The sequence below is a fragment of the Phocoena sinus genome, chromosome 5 (genome assembly GCF_008692025.1).
Source record: "Phocoena sinus isolate mPhoSin1 chromosome 5, mPhoSin1.pri, whole genome shotgun sequence".
NCBI lineage: Eukaryota > Metazoa > Chordata > Mammalia > Artiodactyla > Phocoenidae > Phocoena > Phocoena sinus.
In genome coordinates, this window is record NC_045767.1 from 36,386,974 (window position 1) to 36,407,596 (window position 20,623).

The following is a 20,623-nucleotide window of genomic DNA, read 5'->3' on the forward strand; positions in this document are numbered from 1 at the left end:
CAAATATCCATGGACAAATGAATGGATAAAGAAAATGTAGGATGCACACACACACACACACACACACACACACACACACACACAGGAATATTATTCAGCTGTAAAAAAGAAGGAAGTCCTGTCTCATTCTACAGCATGGATAAACCTTGAGGACATTATGTTGAGTGAAATAAGCTGGGACAAATACTGTATGATTCCACTGATATGTCTAGAGTAGTCAAAATCATGTTAACAGAAAGTAGAATGGTGGTTGTCAGGGGCTTGGGTGAGGGGGAAAAGGGTGTTGTTCAATGAGTATAGAGTTTCAGTTTTGCAAGATGAAAAAGTTCTAAGTATATGTTACACAACAATGTGAATATCATTTGCACTACTGAACTGTACACTTAAAAATAAAGAAAGTTAATTTTATATTATGTAGTTTTTACAACACTTAAAAAACTTTACAATATCCCAGTATTCAGGTCAAACTTCATCCTAGATCAGATCAGAATGTCTTGGAATGTGAATCCAGGCATCAGTATTTTTTAAAGATCCCAAGTACATGGTAAGATCACTGTCAGTGATCCCTGCTTTCTGATATTTAAACTTTTGTTTAAACATGGGCTGGACTTACTGACTTGCTTCTAATGGACAGAATACCGCAGAAGTGATAGGATATTTCTTCTAAGAAGATTAGGTCATAAGAAGACAATGGCTTCTGTCTTCCTTGTTCTCTCTTGCACTCTCTTTAATTGCTTGTCTTGGGGGAAGACAGCTGCCATGTTGCGAGCAGCCTTGCAGAGAAGCCCTCATGGCAAGAGGCTGAACCTATCAACGGCCATGTGAGTAAACTTGAAAGCAGATCTTTTCCCATCCACCTCATGAGAGACCTTGGGTAGGAAGAGGCATGCAGCTAAGCCATACCCAGACTCCTGACCCACAGAGGTTGTGAGATAATAAATGTGTGTTGTTTTAAGCTTCTAAATTTGGGCATGATTTGTTAAGCAGCAGCAGATAAATAGGTGGTTCCAATGTGCCGTAAAGTTCAGGAACCACTGAACTGGGCAAATATGTGTTTTCAGAGAATTCTAGGTTCTTCTTGAGTCCCTAGGGAAATCTTGATTATAAACTGCACCAGAGAGGTTGTACAGCCAGAGGCAAAGAAGCTAAACTGTTAGACCCTCACATCAGTCAGTCATTGGCAGGAGCTGTCTGGAAGTGGGAAGTGGTGAACCTCCTTAGCATCCACAGGTAAGCTCTTGTTATCAGGGCAAGGCTCCCAGAAAGCTGCAGTTGTCAGTGGTTAGCAGGCAACAAGCAGCAGCTGGGGCACACGTACACTGGCCTGGCAAATGGGTTCTGGTGGGGACCACGCGCATCACTGCTGCAGCATTTAGAAGGTGAATGTGGAAGAGACAAGGCAAGTTTCTGGATGGGATATACGAACAGAAGGTATTCTGAGCAGGAATTTCCCCATTCCTCAGGGGTGTCATCAACCACCCCAGAAATTTTCTCATTTGCCTTTGTGACTTAGGTGCCCACACTCATTGTTCCTTCTTTTGGGCAGATGTCTTCCTTACTGACTTGTTCAAGAGGTAGGAATGGTGTGGAGACTACATCTGACTGGCCATTCTTATGGTGGTACTCTAAGTAATTACCATTTGATTTCCTCAGAGGTGCCTCCTATTCCCAGGATCTGCCTTCTGGGCTTGGGACATTTTTAGGAGTACACCATATCTTCTGTAGCAATCTTATACGCTTTTTGGCTTGTGGTTTCCTTTCTCAATCCTAAACTGTCTGTCTCTAATCTTCCTGTATACACTTAGTTTCTCGTCCATTGAGGATTCCTCTTTTGTCTTCTAGCTAGGTTATGGATTTTCCTATTATTTCTTTTCTTTTTTTAAAATAATATATATTTAATAAAATTAGGGTTATATCATACATGCTGGGTTTTTTGATTTGAATTTCAAAATTGTATTAAATATCATCACAATTCTAATAATTAAATATTAAAAATGACAAAATTAAATAGGAAATAATTTTGAATCTTAAATAGTAGTCCATGTTTACTTAGAGGAGGATGAGGAGGTAGTTTGAATTTTTTTTCCCACCCCACCACGGCTTTCCCCCCTTAGTGTCCATACGTTTGTTCTCTACATCTGTGTCTCAACTTCTGCCCTGCAAACCGGTTCATCTGTGCCATTTTTCTAGGTTCCACATACATACGTTAATATACGATATTTGGTTTTTTCTTTATGACTTACTTCACTCTGTATGAGTCTCTAGATCCATCCATGTCTCAACAAATGATCCAATTTTGTTCCTTTTTATAGCTGAGTAATATTCCATTGTATATATGTACCACATCTTCTTTATCCATTCATCTGTCGATGGGCATTTAGGTTGCTTCCATGACCTGGCTGTTGTAAATAGTGCTGCAATGAACAATGGGGTGCATGTGTCTTTTTGAATTATGGTTTTCTCTGGGTATATGCCCAGTAGTGGGATTGCTGGATCATATGGTAATTCTGTTTTTAGTTTTTTAAGGAACCTCCATACTGTTCTCCATAGTGGCTGTATCAATTTACATTCCCACCAACAGTGCAAGAGGGTTCCCTTTTCTCCACACCCTCTCCAGCATTTATTGTTTCTAGATTTTTTGATGATGGCCATTCTGACCGGTATGAGATGATATCTCATTGTAGTTTTGATTTGCATTTCTCTAATGATTAATGATGTTGAGCATTCTTTCATGTGTTTGTTGGCAATCTGTATATCTTCTTCAGAGAAATGTCTCTTTAGGTCTTCTGCCCATTTTTGGATTGGGTTGCTTGTCTTTTTGTTATTGAGCTGCATGAGCTGCTTGTAAATTTTGTGGATTAATCCTTTGTCAGTTGCTTCATTTGCAAATATTTTCTCCCATTCTGAGGGTTGTCTTTTCGTCTTGTTTATTTTTGTTTTTATTTCCATTTCTCTAGGAAGTGAGTCAAAAAGGATCTTGCTGTGATTTATGTCATACAGTGTTCTGCCTATGTTTTCCTCTAAGAGCTTGATAGTGTCTGGCCTTACATTTAGGTCTTTAATCCATTTTGAGTTTATTTTTGTATATGGTGTTAGGGAGTGTTCTAATTTCAGCCTTTTACATGTAGCTGTCCAGTTTTCCCAGCACCACTTATTGAAGAGACTGTCTTTTCTCCATTGTATATCCTTGCTTCCTTTGTCATAGATTAGTTGACCATAGGTGTGTGGGTTTCTCTGGGCTTTCTATCTTATTCCATTGATCTCTGTTTCTGTTTTTGTGCCAGTACCAAATTGTCTTGATTACCGTAGCTTTGTAGTACAGTCTGAAGTCAGGGAGTCTGATTCCTCCAGCTCCATTTTTTCCCCTCAAGACTGCTTTGGCTATTCGGGGCCTTTTGTGTCTCCATACAAATTTTAAGATTTTTTGCTCTAGTTCCATAAAAACCGCTATTGGTAATTTGATAGGGATTGCATTGAATCTGTAGATTGCTTTGGGTAGTATAGTCATTTTCACAATATTGATTCTTCCAATCCAAGAACATGGTATATCTCTCCATCTGTTGGTATCATCTTTACTTTCTTTCATCAGTGTCTTATAGTTTTCTGCATACAGGTCTTTTGTCTCCCTAGATAGGTTTATTCCTAGGTATTTTATTCTTTTTGTTGCAATGGTAAATGGGAGTGTTTCCTTAATTTCTCTTTCAGATTTTTCATCATTACTGTATAGGAATGCAAGAGATTTCTGTGCATTAATTTGTATTCTGCAACTTTACCAAATTCATCGATTAGCTCTAGTAGTTTTCTGGTGGCATCTTTAGGATTCTCTATGTATATTATCATGTCATCTGCAAACAGTGACAGTTTTACTTCTTCTTTTCCAATTTGTATTCCTTTTATTTCTTTTTCTTCTCTGATTGCTGTGGCTAGGACTTCCAAAACTATGTTGAATCATAGTGGTGACAGTGGACATTCTTGTCTTGTTCCTGATCTTAGAGGAAATGCTTTCAGTTTTTCACCATTGAGAATGATGTTTGCTGTGGGTTTGTCTTATATGGCCTTTACTATGTTGAGGTAGGTTCTCTCTATGCCCACTTTCTGGAGAGTTTTTATCATAAATGGGTGTTGAATTTTGTCAAAAGCTTTTTCTGCATCTATTGAGATGATCATATGGTTTTTATTCTTCAATTTGTTAATATGGTGTATCACACTGATTTACGTATATTGAAGAATCCTTGCATCCCTGGAATAAATCCCACTTGATCATGGTGTATGATCCTTTTAATGTGTTGTTGGATTCTGTTTGCTAGTATTCTGTTGAGGATTTTTGCATCTATATTCATCAGTGATATTGGTCTGTAATTTTCTTTTTTTGTAGTATCTTTGTCTGGTTTTGGTATCAGGGTGATGGTGGCCTCATAGAATGAGTTTGGGAGTGTTCCTTCTTCTGCAGTGTTTTGAAAGAGTTTGAGAAGGAGGGGTGTTAGCTGTTCTCTAAATGTTTGATAGAATTCACCTGTGAGGCCATCTGCTCCTGGACTTCTGTTTGTTGGAAGATTTTTAATCACAGTTTCAATTTCATTACTTGTGATTGGTCTGTTTACGTTTTCTATTTCTTCCTGGTTCTGTCTTGGAAGGTTATACCTTTCTAAGAATTTGTCCATTTCTTCCAGGTTGTCCATTTTATTGGCATAGAATTGCTTGTAGTAGTCCCTTAGGATGCTTTGTATTTCTGCAGTGTCTGTTGTAACTTCTCCTTTTTTATTTCTAATTTTATTGATTTGGGTCCTCTCCCTCTTTTTCTTGATGAGTCTGGCTAATGATTTATCAATTTTGTTTATCTTCTTATCTTCTTCTTAAAGAACCAGCTTTTAGTTTTATTGATCTTTGCTATTGTTTTCTTTGTTTCTATTTCATTTATTTCTGCTCTGATCTTTATGATTTCTTTCCTTCTGCTAACTTTGGGTTTTGTTTGTTCTTCTTTCTCTAGTTCCTTTAGGTGTAAGTTTAGATTGTTTATATGAGATTTTTCTTGTTTCTTGAGGTAGGCTTGTATAGCTATAAACTTCCCTCTTAGAACTGCTTTTGCTGCATTGCATAGGTTTTGGATCGTCGTATATTCATTGTCATTTGTCTCTAGGTATTTTTTGATTTCCTCTTTGATTTCTTCAGTGATCTCTTGGTTATTTAGTAACGCATTGTTTAGCCTCCATGTGTTTGTGTTTTTTTACATTTTTTTCCTTGTAATCTATTTCTAATCTCATAGCGTTGTGGTCAGAAAAGATGATTGATATGATTTCAATTTTCTTAAATTTACTGAGGCTTGATTTGTGACCCAAGATGTGATCTATCCTGGAGAATGTTTCGTGCGCACTTGAGAAGAAAGTGTAATCTGCTGTTTTTGGATGGAATGTCCTATAAATATCAATTAAATCTATCTGGTCTATTGTGTAATTTAAAGCTTCTGTTTCCTTATTTATTTTCATTTTGGATGATCTGTCCATTGGTGTAAGTGAGGTGTTAAAGTCCCCCACTATTATTGTGTTACTGTCGATTTCCTCTTTTATAGCTGTTAGCAGTTGCCTTATGTACTGAGGTGCTCCTGTGTTGGGTGCATATATATTTATAATTGTTACGTTTTCTTCTTGGATTGATCCCTTGATCATTATGTAGTGTCCTTCCTTGTCTCTTGTAACGTTCTTTATTTTAAAGTCTATTTTATCTGATATGAGTATTGCTACTCCAGCTTTCTTTTGATTTCCATTTGCATGGATTATCTTTTTCCATCCCCTCACTTTCAGTCTGTATGTATCCCTAGGTCTGAAGTGGGTCTCTTGTAGACAGTATATATATGGGTCTTGTTTTTGTATCCATTCAGCAAGCCTGTATCTTTTGGTTGGAGCATTTAATCCATTCACGTTTAAGGTAATTATCGATATGTATGTTCCTATGACCATTTTCTTAATTGTTTTGGGTTTGTTTTTGTAGGTCCTTTTCTTTTCTTGTTTCCTACTTAGAGAAGTTCCTTATCATTTGTTGTAGAGCTGGCTTGGTGGTGCTGCATTTTCTTAGCTGTTTCTTGTCTGTAAAGCTTTTGATTTCTCCATCGAATCTGAATGAGTTCCTTGCCGGGTAGGGTAATCTTGGTTGTACGTTCTTCCCTTTCATCACTTTAAGTATATCATGCCACTCCCTTCTGGCTTGTAGAGTTTCTGCTGAGAAATCAGCTGTTAACCTTATGGGAGTTCCCTTGTATGTCATTTGTTGTTTATCCCTTGCTGCTTTCAATAATTTTTCTTTGTCTTTAATTTTTGCCAATTTGATTACTATGTGTCTCAGCATGTTTCTCCTTGGGTTTATCCTGTATGGGACTCTCTGTGCTTCCTGGACTTGGGTGGCTATTTCCTTTCCCATGTTAGGGAAGTTTTCTACTATAATCTCTTCAAATATTTTCTCTGGTCCTTTCTCTCTCTCTTCTCCTTCTGGGACCCCTATAATGCAAATGTTGTTGCATTTAAAGTTGTCCCAGAGGTCTCTTAGGCTGTCTTCATTTATTTTCATTCTTTTTTCTTGATTCTGTTCTGCAGCAGTGAATTCCACCATTCTGTCTTCTAGGTCACTTATCCGTTCTTCTGCCTCAGTTATTCTGCTATTGATTCCTTCTAATGTAGTTTTCATTTCAGTTATTGTATTGTTCATCTCTGTTTGTTTGTTGTTTAATTATTCTTGGTCTTTGTTAAGCATTTCTTTCATCTTCTGGATCTTTGCCTCCATTCTTTTTCCGAGGTCCTGGATCATCTTCACTATCATTATTCTGAATTCTTTTTCTGTAAGGTTGCCTATCTCCACTTCATTTAGTTGTTTTTCTGGGGTTTTATCTTGTTCCTTCATCTGGTACATAGCCCTCTGCCTTTTCATCTTGTCTATCTTTCTGTGAATGTAGTTTTTGTTCCACAGGCTGCAGGATTGTAGTTCTTCTTGCTTCTGTTCTCTGCCCTCTGGTGGATGAGGCTATCTAAGAGGCTTGTATAAGTTTCCTGATGGGAGGGACTGGTGGTGGGTAGAGCTGACTGTTACTCTGGTGGGCAAAGCTCAGTAAAACTTTAATCCACTTGACTGCTGATGGGTGGGGCTGGGTTCCCTCCCTGTTGGTTGTTTGGCCTGAGGCAACCCAACACTGGAGCCTACCTGGGCTCTTTGCTGGTGCTAATGACAGAATCTGGGAGGGCTCACACCAAGGAGTACTTCCCAGAACTTCTGCTGCCAGTGTCCTTGTCCCCACGGTGAGCCACAGCCACCGGCTGCCTCTGCAGGAGACCCTCCAACACTAGCAGGTAGGTCTGGTTCAGTCTCCCCTGAGGTCACTGCTCCTTCCCCTGGATCCCGATGCACACACTACTTTCTGTGTGCCCTCCAAGAATGGAGTCTCTGTTTCCCCCAGTCCTGTTGAAGTCCTGCAATCAAATCCCACTAGGCTTCAAAGTCTGATTCTCTAGGAATTCCTCCTCCCGTTGCCAGACTCCCAGGTTGGGAAGCCTGACGTGGGGCTTAGAACCTTCACTCCAGTGGGTGAACTTCTGTGGTATAAGGGTTCTCCAGTCTATGAGTCACCCACCCAGCAGTTATGGGATTTGATTTTACTGTGACTGCGCCCCTCTACCGTCTCATTGTGGCTTCTCCTTTGTCTTTGGATGTGGGGTACCTTTTTTGGTGAGTTCCAGTGTCTTCCTGTCAATGTTGTCCCGCAGATAGCTGTGATTCTGGTGTTCTCACAAGAGGGAGTGAGAGCATGTCCTACTCCGTCATCTTGGTTCCTCCCTCTCCTATTATTTTCATGTCTTCATTTCAAATGGTTTTGAGATGGAGGTAAAGGCTGCAATTTGTGCTTGACCCAACATCTTGAATGAAATTTCTACAGAGTTTTAACCAGCACTAAAGAATGTGTGAACATTTTTACCACCATTAAATGACATTCACTCAAGAGCAGAATTTTTGCATTCAAAGTCATTGTAAAGAGAAGATATGGTACATATATATAATGGAATATTACTCAGCCATAAAAAGGAATGAAACTGGGTCATTTGTAGAGATGTGGATGGACCTAGAGTCTGTCATACAGAGTGAAGTAAGTCAGAAAGAGAAAAACAAATATCGTATATTAACACACATATGTGGGATCTAGAAAAATGGTACAGATGAACCTATTTCCAGGGTAAGAATAGAGACACAGATATAGAGAACAGACATGTGGACACAGAGGGGGAAAGGGAGGGTGGGACAAATTGGGAGATTAGGGTTGACATATATACACTATCATGTGTAAAATAGATAGCTAATGGGAACCTGCTGTGTTGCACAGGGAGCTCAGCTCGGTGCTCTGTGATGACCTAGATGGGTGGGAAGGGGGGTGAGGGAGGTCCAAGAGGGAGGGAATATATGTATACATATAGCTGATTCACTTTGCTGTACAGCAGAAACTAACACAACATTGTAAAGCAATTATACTCCAATAAAAAAGTCCTTGTAAAGGTTAATACATTTGTTGTACGATTTACTATAAAACACTTTTGTTAAAAGGATGTTTTTAAGTTGGTTTTCAAAGATTTTTCTCTCAGTTTTGTAGTCGGTGCAGTCTCTCCTGCTGTTGTTGTCCCTTCCATGCTACATTTGCAAGAAAAGGGATATGGTTTTGAGAAAGGCATTCCAACCTTATTAGTAGCTGCCAGCAGTTTGGATGATGTCGTGGCTATCAGTGGATTCAATACATGCTTCAGCATAGTCTTCTCCTCAGGTAAACAAAAAAATACAATAGCTACCGTACAATTCATTGCTTTTTTGGTTCTTTAAACAAGGTTTGTGGCTTTGCCTCTGCATTTATTAATGAAGACTTTTCTATGTAACATCTTTTTATTCTTCATAGACAGCTCATTCTAGACCAGAGAAGGAATTTCAATGGGTTAAGATACCACTACTTAACACAAATGATTTCCTTTTAATAACTAAATATTCCAATTAATTTGATAACCCATATTATTACCATTTATCTGCTCTTGTTGCTTTGGAATTTTGTCACAGTTTTCAATAGAAAAATTTAGGCAGCAGTATTATTAGTACTACTAATATATCGAATAGATATTTTGGAGATGTACCTTTCTGACCATCATTATAAATAACTGGTTGCTCTGTTACTAAGCCAACTTAATTATATAGAGTGTGGACAAGTGTGTGTCTTTTTGGTAGTGATGGGACAAGATCCTGCAACAATTCTAAATCCCGAGGTGATATTTGGTCTTGAATGTCACTTGGCAGAAATTGTGAAAGTAAACATTCCACATTTAAAAATGCATTAATTATCTGCCAGTGTTCGAAGTTCAATATTCTGTATTATTAAAGCACCAAAACATCTTAAAGCTGAAAAGTTATATATATAGTTTCTCTTAAAATCATAAGATATAAATGAATAAGAAGGAAAAAAGGGAAAATATAGAAATAAAGTATGTAATAGTTATACCCCCAGGAATAATAATTGTGAATCTTTTGATGTAAATTCACCCAGACTTCTCCTTTTCTCCCCCATCCCCATCTATCTCTAGCTCTTTCTCTCCCTCCCAATATTCTTATAAAATTATTGAATAGTAACCATACTTTCTTATAACCTGAGTTGTTTTGCATTTACCTGTGTATTGCAAACATGGTCCTTTTCAGTAAATATTTCTATGACATTTGAAATGGTTGCATAGTATTCGATTGGCTGCATCATGGTTACTTAACATGTTGAAAATTGAAATTGACACCAGTATTTACTATTAAAATAATGCTTGGTTGAACAGCTAAATAGTTGTACCTAATCTTAATATTTTCTTAATCTTTTTTAATACTTTAAAAAAAATTTTTATTTTTTGCTGTGTTGGGTCATTTTTATGCGCAAGCTTTTCTCTAGTTGTGGTGAGTGGGGGCTACTCTTCATTGTGGTGTGTGGGCTTCTCATTGAGGTGCCTTCTCTTGTTGCAGAGCATGGGCTCTAGGCACCTGCGCTTCAGTAATTGTGGCTCGAAGGCTCAGTAGTTGTGGCACACGGGCTTAGTTGCTCTGCAGCATGTGGGATCTTCCTGGACCAGGGACTGGACGCATGTCCCCTGCTTTGGCAGGCAGATTCTTAACCACTGCGCCACCAGGGAAGTCCCAATATTTTCTTAATCTTAAAAGAGAAATTATTGAGTTAAAAAGTATATAACATTCTAAGATTTTTGAAATATATTGCCACAATATCTTGTCCTACCAGGGTGCACAAGCATGCCAGTTTCTCCTCACCTTCTTCAAAATTAGGTATTTACTAGTCCTTTTTAGCTTAGCTAATTTGACAGGTGAAGAGTGAGGTCTCTTTAAATGAAGTACTTTGAATACTAGTGATGTTAAACAAATGTTCGTGTTTATTGGCCATTAGCATTTTGGAATGTTTAATAGATTGCTTTTCTTGAAATATTTTGCCTATATCCTATAGGTGTGTTCATCATTTGTTCTTTTGATTTGTTAAGATTCTGCACAAAATTAAGAATGATAACCATTTGTTTTATATGCTATGGTTTTTGTAATTTGACTTTTAACTTTATCTCTTTTCTGCCATTCAGAAGTCCTAAATTTTTTATTGTCAGATCTGGCCACCTTTTCCTTGACTGGTATCAGTCATTCAAAAAATATTTTTTGTGCTCCTCTTCCACTGTACCAGCTACTGTATCAAACACTGAGGATCAACAGTGAACAGCAATATTAGTTTTTATTGAGTAATTGCTTTGTACTTGCTGTAAGTTCTGTAGATGTTTTGACTCAATAGTCACAATAGTGCTATGCTCATTTTGCAGATAAGGAAACTAAGGAACAGAGGTTAAGTAATGTGCTCAAAGTCACAGATCTAATAAGTAGGGGAACCAAGATGCAAACCTAGCAGTCTGACCCCAGGCCCACACTTTTAACTACTATTCTATCCTGCCTCCCGACACAGCAGACAGAGAAGACCACGTGGCCAATGGTCTCAAGGGGTTTATATTAAACAAATAATTACAGATGTAATAAATATTACATAGCATAAGATGCTAGGGGAACATGCTACAGGAGACCAAACCTAATTTGAGGAGGACTGAAAAAATGGAAACCAAGCAGGTACATGCTTAAAAATCCTCTTCCACCACATAACTATGTAAACTGTCTCTTAAAAGTTTAAGGACTTTTAAAGTTTTATTTTACACATTAGATCTTCAAAGCATCTATATTTTGGAATATAGTAGATATTGAGATCTAACCTTACCTTCCAGGTCAATTGGCCCTTTTACCATTATGTAATGTCCTTCTTTACGTCTTGTGACAGTATTTGACCTAAAGTCTATTTGTCTGATATAAGTATGACCACCCCTGCTCTCTTTGGGGTACCATTTGCATGGAATATCTTTTTCCGTCCTTAAAGTTTATAGCAATCTGTTTTAAAATGATAACAACTTCAATTGCATACAAAAGCTCTACTCCTCTACTCCTTTACCTCTCAGCCTCCTCACTTTATGTAATCATTGTCACAAATTACATTTTTTATATTATGTATCCATTAACATAGTTTTACAGTTATCTTTTGTGCTTTTTTTTTTTTTTTTTTTTGCGGTACGTGGGCCTCTCACTGTTGTGGCCTCTCCCGTTGCGGAGCACAGGCTCCGGACGCACAGGCTCAGCGGCCATGGCTCACGGGCCCAGCCGCTCTGCGGCATGTGGGATCCTCCCGTACCGGGGCACGAACCCGCGTCCCCTGCATCGGCAGGCAGACTCTCAACCATTGCACCACCAGGGAAGCCCTGTGCTTTTATCTTAAATTCCAAAATAGAATTAAAAGTGATTTCCTTACCACCATTAAGGTATTACAGGATTCTGAATTCATCTATTTACTTTTACTGGAGGTTTATATTTAATGCTTTTGTGTTGCTGTCTAACATCCTTTTATTTCCACTTTAAGGATTCCCTTTAACATTTCTTGTTAGGCAGGTCTAGTGGTGATGAACTCCATCAGCCTTTGTTTATCTGAGGAAGTCTTAATTTTGCCTTCACCTTGAAGGACAATTTTGTGGGATAGTATTCTTGGGTGGCATTTTTTTTTTCAAAATTTTGAATATATCATCCTATCTTCTTATAAGGTTCCTGCTGTGTAAGCCTCTGATAATTTTATGGGCGCTCTCTTATATATGATGTGTTGCTTTTCTCTTGCTATAATTTTTTAAATGAGCAGAAAGCCTTTTGGACTGTATATTGTTGTTAAATGGGTGTCTCTGTAGGGGACGAAGGTTCTGGGGTTCCCATTCTACCTTCTTACTGTTGTCACCCTCCACTTCTATTATTTTTAATGGGAAAATAGTTCTAAAATATGTATATTTACATACCTTATTGAGTTGGATACACAGAGCATAGCTGAACTTTTTTGTGTGACTCTGGATAGTTTTTCAGACGTATTACAACAAACTACATGTATCCATGAGACATTATATTGAAAAATCAGTTGATCCTTGAATATTCCTAGGATTGACCCTGGGTTAAATCTTTTTTTTATGTTGTTGTTGTTGTTATTAAATTGTCCTTTTTATGTTTAAATCATTTGTTTATCATAATAGAATATCAGAGGAAAACATTACCAACCATGTGCTAGGTGCCAGAGGTTCTCCTTTGCCAGTCTCTGTGCGTTCTTCTACCTCACCTGGTCTTTTAGGTTGGGTGTATAAGGGGAGCACATTGTGGCTTATTACTGCTTTGTTTTCTTTGTTTTCTATTTATTCAATGAACATTTCTGAGTTGTGTATACGTATTAAATCATTGGAGAGTACATATTCAATTTATCAAGTAGATGTGTATATGTTTTCATGTGTTGGAACATTAAAGGTCCATTTTGGCATATTTATTCTATGATACATACCTTTCTTTATGAATCACCTACATTTGATTTTCCGATGTGTTGGGTATGTGAAAATACTTCTCTATGAAATGTTTTTCTTATTGTGTGCCCTTACAGGTGGTGTACTTAGCAACCTCCTGTCTGCTTTTCGGGATATACTTGTTGGTGTGCTGGTAGGAATTGTTTTGGGAATGTTTACTCGATATTTTCCAAGTAGAGATCAGGTAAATAAAAAATAATCCATTGTTTGGAAGTACAGTATTTCTTTCAAAAGACATTTCTTTCAAAAATTTGAACTTTTAGAAGATCCATGAAATAATAAATTTAATATTTAGTTCGCTTTCTCCAAAAGAGGCCTCCAGTGCCTACTCTGCTTAAAACTGAGCACAGTTGTGATTGATCCAGGTCAGTGGCCCTAACTGAAGTCCCTGCTTCCTGATTAGGCAAATAAGGAATATCAGAAAAATGTACTTAATTCAGAGTACCTTCTCCATTCCATCCCACTCCTTTCTTCATTAAATTGCCTGTTGACTCCTGACATTTAAAAAAAAGTCTTTTTCCCTCAAACTTTACGTTGAACACTTTTGGAGAAATATATTCCCATTTATCTCTGCATATTTTCTGACTTAAATTCACTCCCTCTCCCTTTGACCAAGGACACACTATCAAACTCAACCCTTTCCTGCCCTAAAGGATATCCCATTACTCTTAGATTTCTGTAACTTCCATCTTAATTTCCCTGCAGTTATTGTCTTAGCTAAAAAGATATTCAGACATTTATTTTTAAGAATTCTTTGGATATGTTATATGGAACTACAGGTTATATGGGTCTCTTTTCTTTCCTTCTTCTCTTACAGTTAAAGTATTATAACCATTTTACTGACATTAGTATCAGAGATATGGCAGAAGATGAAACTCAGTAATTGCAAATTTTGTCACTTGATACCAAGTTTGCTAAAATATGTGGTGAGAAAGTCAAAATTTTAGACATTATTTTATACAACATAAGACATGGTATCAAAGGGTCAATAATAAATGATAGATAATATGATAACTGTATTATATCTTTAACATAAATTAATTTCCAAATATCTATCAAATTCTAGGGAAAGCTTGCAGCGAAGAGAGCATTTCTTATTTTGAGTCTGTGTGTTTCTGCTGTCTTAGGCAGCCATCGCGTTGGTTTGCATGCAGCTGGAGGATTATGCACACTAGTATTGAGTTTCATTGCAGGGACAAGTTGGTCCAAAGAAAAGGTGAATATTTTTAATACACCATTTTTTAAAAGATAAAATAACTGCATTTTTCTTACATCTATAATGGACATTTTAGGAAATTGCACTCTAGTTGGAAGATGTTCCATAAGTTTGTATCTTCAAGGCAGTGAATGAATCAGTCAAGGAAATAAAATATTTAGAAGGACTACAACGCAATCAGAAGTTGAGTTATCACATCAGGCCTCTCTCTTTTTCCCAAGTTTAATGCAATAGGATTATATAACTTTTATTGATTTCATTATTTTATTTATTAAAATTTTAGTTATACAATTAATACATGCAAATATGCTCATAAAATACTAAAACAGTAAGAAGGGGACTTCCCTGGTGGTGCAGTGGTTAAGAATCCTTCTGCTAATGCAGGGGACATGGATTCGAGCCCTGGTCCGGGAAGATCCCACATGCTGCTGAGCAACAAAGCCCATGCGCCACAACTACTGAGCCTGCGTGCCACAACTACTAAAGCCCGCGCACCTGGAGCCTATGCTCTGCAACAGGAGAAGCCACCGCAATAAGCCTACTCACCGCAACGAAGAGTAGCACCCGCTCACCTCAACTAAAAGAAAGCCCGCACACAGCAAGGAAGACCCAATGCAGCCAAATATAAATAAATTAATTAATTTATTTTTAAAATAATAATAAATAAATAAAACAATAAGAAGGCCCACATATGGAATACAATGTAAAAGGCTCCCTTTCCCCCACCATTGCCAAATATCAAATCCCCTTCCCAGATCATTTCCTCTAATCACTCCTCTATCTGTAGACAGATCACGTCCATGTTTTGTTATTACAAACAGTACTTCCATGAACAATCCTATTCATGTGTGGTTTTGCAAATGTATAAGTACTTCTGAAGGAATAGATTTCTAGAAGTGGAATGGCTGGATTTAGAAATTGTACATTTCTATTTTGATGGGTACTGCCAAATTATACCTAAAAAGGATTTTATTTACACTGTTTACTACCAGCAGTGTAGGAGAGTCTCTAATACCTAAACCCATCAACAATCTTGGGTATTATCAATTTTTTTTTAACAATGGGTAAGAAACTATATTACATTGTTATTCTTTATTTATATTTCTCTGATTAGTAGTGGAGTAAGCTTCTATCCATATATTCTTTTATAACTACTTACTCATATTCTTTGCCCATTTTTTAATCGGTTTATTAGCCTTTTTGTTCCTAATTTATAGAGTTTCTTTATATGTTAGGGCTACTAATTCTTTGTTGTCTGCATGTTGCGTGTAATTTTTGCTTATCTTCAACTTTTTTTTTGATGTCTTTTGTATGGCAGTAAAATTTCCTATAGTCAAATCTGTCAGTTTTTCCTTTTTGGTTTGGGTTCTGCATCTTCTTCAAGAAAAATTTTTTCATCCAAGATTATGAGATTATAAACATTATAACATCTTATATATTATCATCTAATACTTTGGTCATTTGTTTTGTGTTTCATTTAGTTCTTTAATCCCTCTGGAATCTATTTTTGTGAATGATGTGAGGTAAGGATGTACATGTGTGTGTTTATATATATGTATTCATAGACATACATATATATATACATACATATAATATATATATGCATATGAATTGTATCGTCTATTTTTGCCAAAGTATTTATTGATTAATCCATTAATTATTCAATGACTTTTTAAGTATCTCTTTTAACATGTGCTAAACTCCTATATATATATATATGTATATATAAATTTACTTCTGGAATCTATTTAAACTTATCTATTTCTATGCCAATACCACTCTTTTTTTTTTTTTTTTTTTTTTTTGGCGGTACGCGGGCCTCTCACTGTTGTGGCCTCTCCTGTTGTGGAGCACAGGCTCCGGGTGCGCAGGCTCAGCGGCCATGGCTCACGGGCCCAGCCGCTCCACGGCATGTGGGATCCTCCCGTACCGGGGCACGAACCCGCGTCCCCTGCATCGGCAGGCAGACTCTCAACCACTGCGCCACCAGGGAAGCTCAATACCACTCTATTTTAAATCACTGTAGTTTTATGTCTCAAAATCTATATAGAAGATTCCCTCTTATTATACCTATATTTAAATTATTTCTTGGCTGTTCCTGCCCATATTCTTTCTTAGATAAATTTTAGAATCAGCTTGAGAACTTCCCTATCCAAAAATCACATGGGCATTTTGTTTAACATTCTGATAAATTCATAATTATAAGAGAAATTAAATCACTAATAATAAATTACAAATAAATGAGAACTACTGGTTTGTTTACATGATAAAGGAAATCAAAAAGTAAAGAATAAATAGATTTTAAAGATTAAAAGTAACAACTAGGATAATGTGCTACAAAGAAGAAAGAGTTATATTGGTTTTCTTTTGTTACTTCCTTTTTTAAACTTACTTTTATAAACGGCAACCAGAAAACCTAGTCATAAGGGGAGTAGTTATGAAGATAGTTTATGCCTCAAACAAAGGATATTAAAGTTTTATGTATCTCCACCTGTAAAAAAAAAGATAAACCCAAACTGAGACTAAAATCTCTTCATCCAAATTTCTGGAAAAGAGCCAGAGTACTGTTATGTCACTAGGGGCATTTCCTATAACCATGTAATTGTGGAAGCAGCACTGGGGGGATTCATTCCCAGAAAGGGAAGCCAGGCAGGCAATCAAGTTAGAATCTATTAAATGTTTTGGTTTGGTTTTAAGGAGAAAGTAACTTTGATGTTTTCAATATGGCTCCTTTGGAAGCAGGCCTAACAGATTACCAGAATTTTTTTCCTAGTTGTTTAGGACCTATCAGGATTCACTTTCATGGGATTTGGTCCCAGGATAATTTTTAGTGGAGGTCTTCCCAGCTCATTTTTGAGAGCTGAGAGGTCTGAATGATCTTGAGTATGTTCTCATCAGGCATGATGTAGTTCTATCTCTGTTCAGTTGCCTTACAAACACAAGGTAGAACTCTTACTGTACCATCAGAACATGTGTGGAACTTCAAAGACCTTACTTGTTCCATGACAGAATTACCAAATAATATTTTTATTTTATTGCTTTGTAGATTTCTTTTAATCAAATTCTACCTAGGTGTTTGTATAAAAGAATTAACCTACTCATTTAATTTTTATTGTTTTAACATTTCTTCTACAAATAAAATATCTTAAGTTTATTAAATGTTAAGAGAGACTTTAAACTTCTGAAATGCAAATACTTATATGTGTCACAATAACTGAAAAGTTATTACCCTTTTCTACAGATTAGAGTCCAAAAAATTATTGGAACTGCATGGAATATTTTTCAACCTCTTCTTTTTGGTTTGGTTGGAGCGGAAGTATCTGTCACATCTCTTAAATCAAATGCTATTGGTAAGAATGATTAGAGGCACAAAAATATAAGATTTGAAAATATTTAAGAAAACTTTGAATAATTTTTATTTTTATTTACAACATGTCTTTGAATGCTACAAGGACCTTCTTCAGAAGTACGTGTGTAACATACATTTGTTCTTCCTTTATCCTGTACACTCTTTGTAACCAAAGACAACCCTGAATATCTTCCCTGAGTGATCTGGGGAAATGGAGATTAGAAATTTTTCTGAGGGGAAATATTGGATACCATTAGCATCTTTTGAATACTTTCATTTATAGTAAAAGTTCAACGTCTGTTAGCTCAGAATTAAATAAATGTAATTTATCTTATTTTTCATCATACCTCCAACATCATATTATCTCTTGCACTTTACATAGAAGCCTCAATCATATTTGTATTTTTATGATTATTGTTTTTACTTAAAAAAATAAAGATATACAGAGACACTAGCCCTAAAATGCTTTCAACCCATTTACAAATCATATCTCTAGGCATAAAGAACCACTACTTCCCAAATATTGTGTTATTTATGTTTGTTTTTATCTGTTGTAGGCATTTGTGTTGTTACACTGAGTTTGGCATTATTGGTTCGAATTTCTTTTACATTTGTATTGATGTCTTTTGCTGGTTTTAATTTTAAGGAGAAAATATTTATTGCTTTATCGTGGATGCCCAAAGCTACAGTCCAAGTAAGAACATATTAAGTCATTCTAATTATTTTAATGTTGATTTTTAAAAAAATTCTAAATGAAAAAAACATCCAGTCACAAAATATGGGCCATTAACCTTACTTTTAAAATGTTTGATTGATCGTAACTACTCATTAAAATTAATGTAATCTTTAAGAAACTCACTTTTAAAAGCAATTTTTCTGAAATTGAAAATTGTGCTTTTAATGACAAATACTTCCTAAACTTACAAAAACATTTTTCTATTTTCCCAAGATATAAAATAAGAGTATATCTGAATGCGCTGAAAAGGGCACATCATTACTTCTGGGAGTTCCTGCCAAATACACATAACGTCAATCTTATCATGAGAAAACATTAGACAAAAGCAAAGTGAGAGACAGTGTGCAAAATTGACCAGTACTCTTCAAAAGTGTCAAGGTCACGTAAGACAAAGACAGACTAAGGATCTGTCTCCCATAAAAGGAGACCAAGTAAACACTTACTAAATGCAGTGGATTTAGTTCAGGCATTGGCTCCTGGTCCAAGAAAAAGGACATTATTTGGACAGTTGTTGAAATTTGAATGAGGTCTCTAGATTAGTGTATGTGTGTGTGTATATATATAATATATTATATCAGTGTTAATTTTCTGATTTTTGGTTATTGTACTGTGGTCATACAAGAGTTAACATTTGGGAAATCTGGATGAAGGGTATATAGAAAGTCTTTGTATTACTTTTACAACTTATTTGTGAGTCCAAAATCACATAAGAAGCCCCTGAAAGTGAATGAACTTGGGGGTGGGGGGTAGGGAGCAGCAAATCTGTGCATGGGGAGGAGCTGGTTGTGGGGCTGTAGGATGCTCTGAGGAGTGCTTTGCCTTTAGGTATCAGAGTGTGAGGTGTCAGATTTGCATTATATTTGAATCATTGTTTAAATCTTAAAAAAAAGACACCTTTTTTTGATTATTAAAAAAAAGAGTATATCTGAAAATTGGAATTTTTACATTTTGCTGAATATTGTAGAGCTAAGTGTTATGATTTTAAACTGGAGACGTTGATTCTTTTTAAAATATATCTTTCCTATGCCTGCCACCCACTCTACCATACATGAATGCACATATATTATTTTTAATTATATATTTAATTTGTATGACTATTTGATTGATGACTGAATCTCCCCACTAGATTATATAGGAAGGATAGGAACAGTGCTTGTTTTTTCTGTTATTCTTTCTCCCTAGCACTTAACACAGTGCCTAACATGCAGGAGGTACACAATAAATAAGCACTGCATGCCTACAAGAATGAATGATGAATGAAGGAAAGAGAGAGAAAAGTCAGACCTTGTAGTTTTGCTCTCTGATTCAGTGATAAGGTATTGCTACTTATTGTCAGACTGTTTAACCTGGCAATACAATGTCTTGATTTCCTGAGATTTTCTCCATTGTTATTCCAAAACAGAAGCTTGTGAGCTTCCATGCAACAAAACTCTCTATATGTCATGGTTAGAAAAGCAGGTCCTTGGGACCAGGCTGCCTATTTTGAATACCATGTTACTTGCCTATAACCTTAGGCAAGTTACTTTGTAACGTCTCAGTGCCCAGTGTATAGATTCCAAACCTCTTGTCAGTTTTACTGTATCACACTGCCTCCCCGTAGTAAGAACAAGAAGACAGACAACAAAATCCTAAAGAACCATAAGAAAACTTAGCATTTTGTGTTGTCTCCTTGTAGCCAGGAACCTAGTGGTACACGGTAAAGGCAAATATGCAAAGCTCTGGTTTAGGTGAAACTCCTAAGGTTCTGAAAATAATGTGAGCACTCAAAAAATATATTTAAACAGGGGAAAGCTGAGATGACAAGAAAACAAAAACAGCCCCCAAATGTCTGCACACTGGTTTGTCACTTTTTCACTCCCCTTCCAGATATATTTGCTAGGAAGAACATAGGATTGGTGAGTAATTTATGAAAATTCTTCAACACTTTGTTTTGTCTCTTTTCTAGTAGTCTAGTGCTAGGTGTTATTTGTTTTAACAGGGCTATTTACTTTTATTATATGTTAACTCCATTTAACATTTTTCTTTATGCCTCATCTTTTTCTCCTCTAAATGTAGGCTGTTTTAGGTCCTCTGGCTCTAGAAAGAGCAAGAATCAGTGCACCCCATTTGGAACCATATTCGAAGGATGTGATGACAATAGCTTTTCTAGCCATCTTGATCACAGCTCCAAATGGAGCTCTGATTATTGGCATTCTGGGACCTAAAGTACTTACTCGCCATGATCCAAACAAAATGAAAGTGGAATTAGCAGGATTAGAACTTCATTAAAAAGTTGATTTGCCATCACCTGCCTGCTTCTCTTAATGAATTCTCTTACATGAGAGAAAAATTAAAAAGTACAAATATGTGGAGACTACACAGAACCA

At 36.4% G+C, this 20,623-nt stretch overlaps 1 protein-coding gene across 1 annotated transcript in view; it reads left to right on the plus strand.

The window, feature by feature from the left end:
• The window catches only part of SLC9B1 (solute carrier family 9 member B1), a 71,959-nt gene extending 51,336 nt beyond the window's left edge, over positions 1-20,623 (plus strand). The window contains exons 7-12 of the mRNA XM_032633473.1: positions 8,613-8,788; positions 13,034-13,140; positions 14,023-14,172; positions 17,414-17,522; positions 18,079-18,215; positions 20,313-20,623. Coding sequence (XP_032489364.1) covers positions 8,613-8,788; positions 13,034-13,140; positions 14,023-14,172; positions 17,414-17,522; positions 18,079-18,215; positions 20,313-20,525 — 892 coding nt within the window. The 3' untranslated portion in view covers positions 20,526-20,623. The remainder of the gene's footprint in view (positions 1-8,612; positions 8,789-13,033; positions 13,141-14,022; positions 14,173-17,413; positions 17,523-18,078; positions 18,216-20,312) is intronic.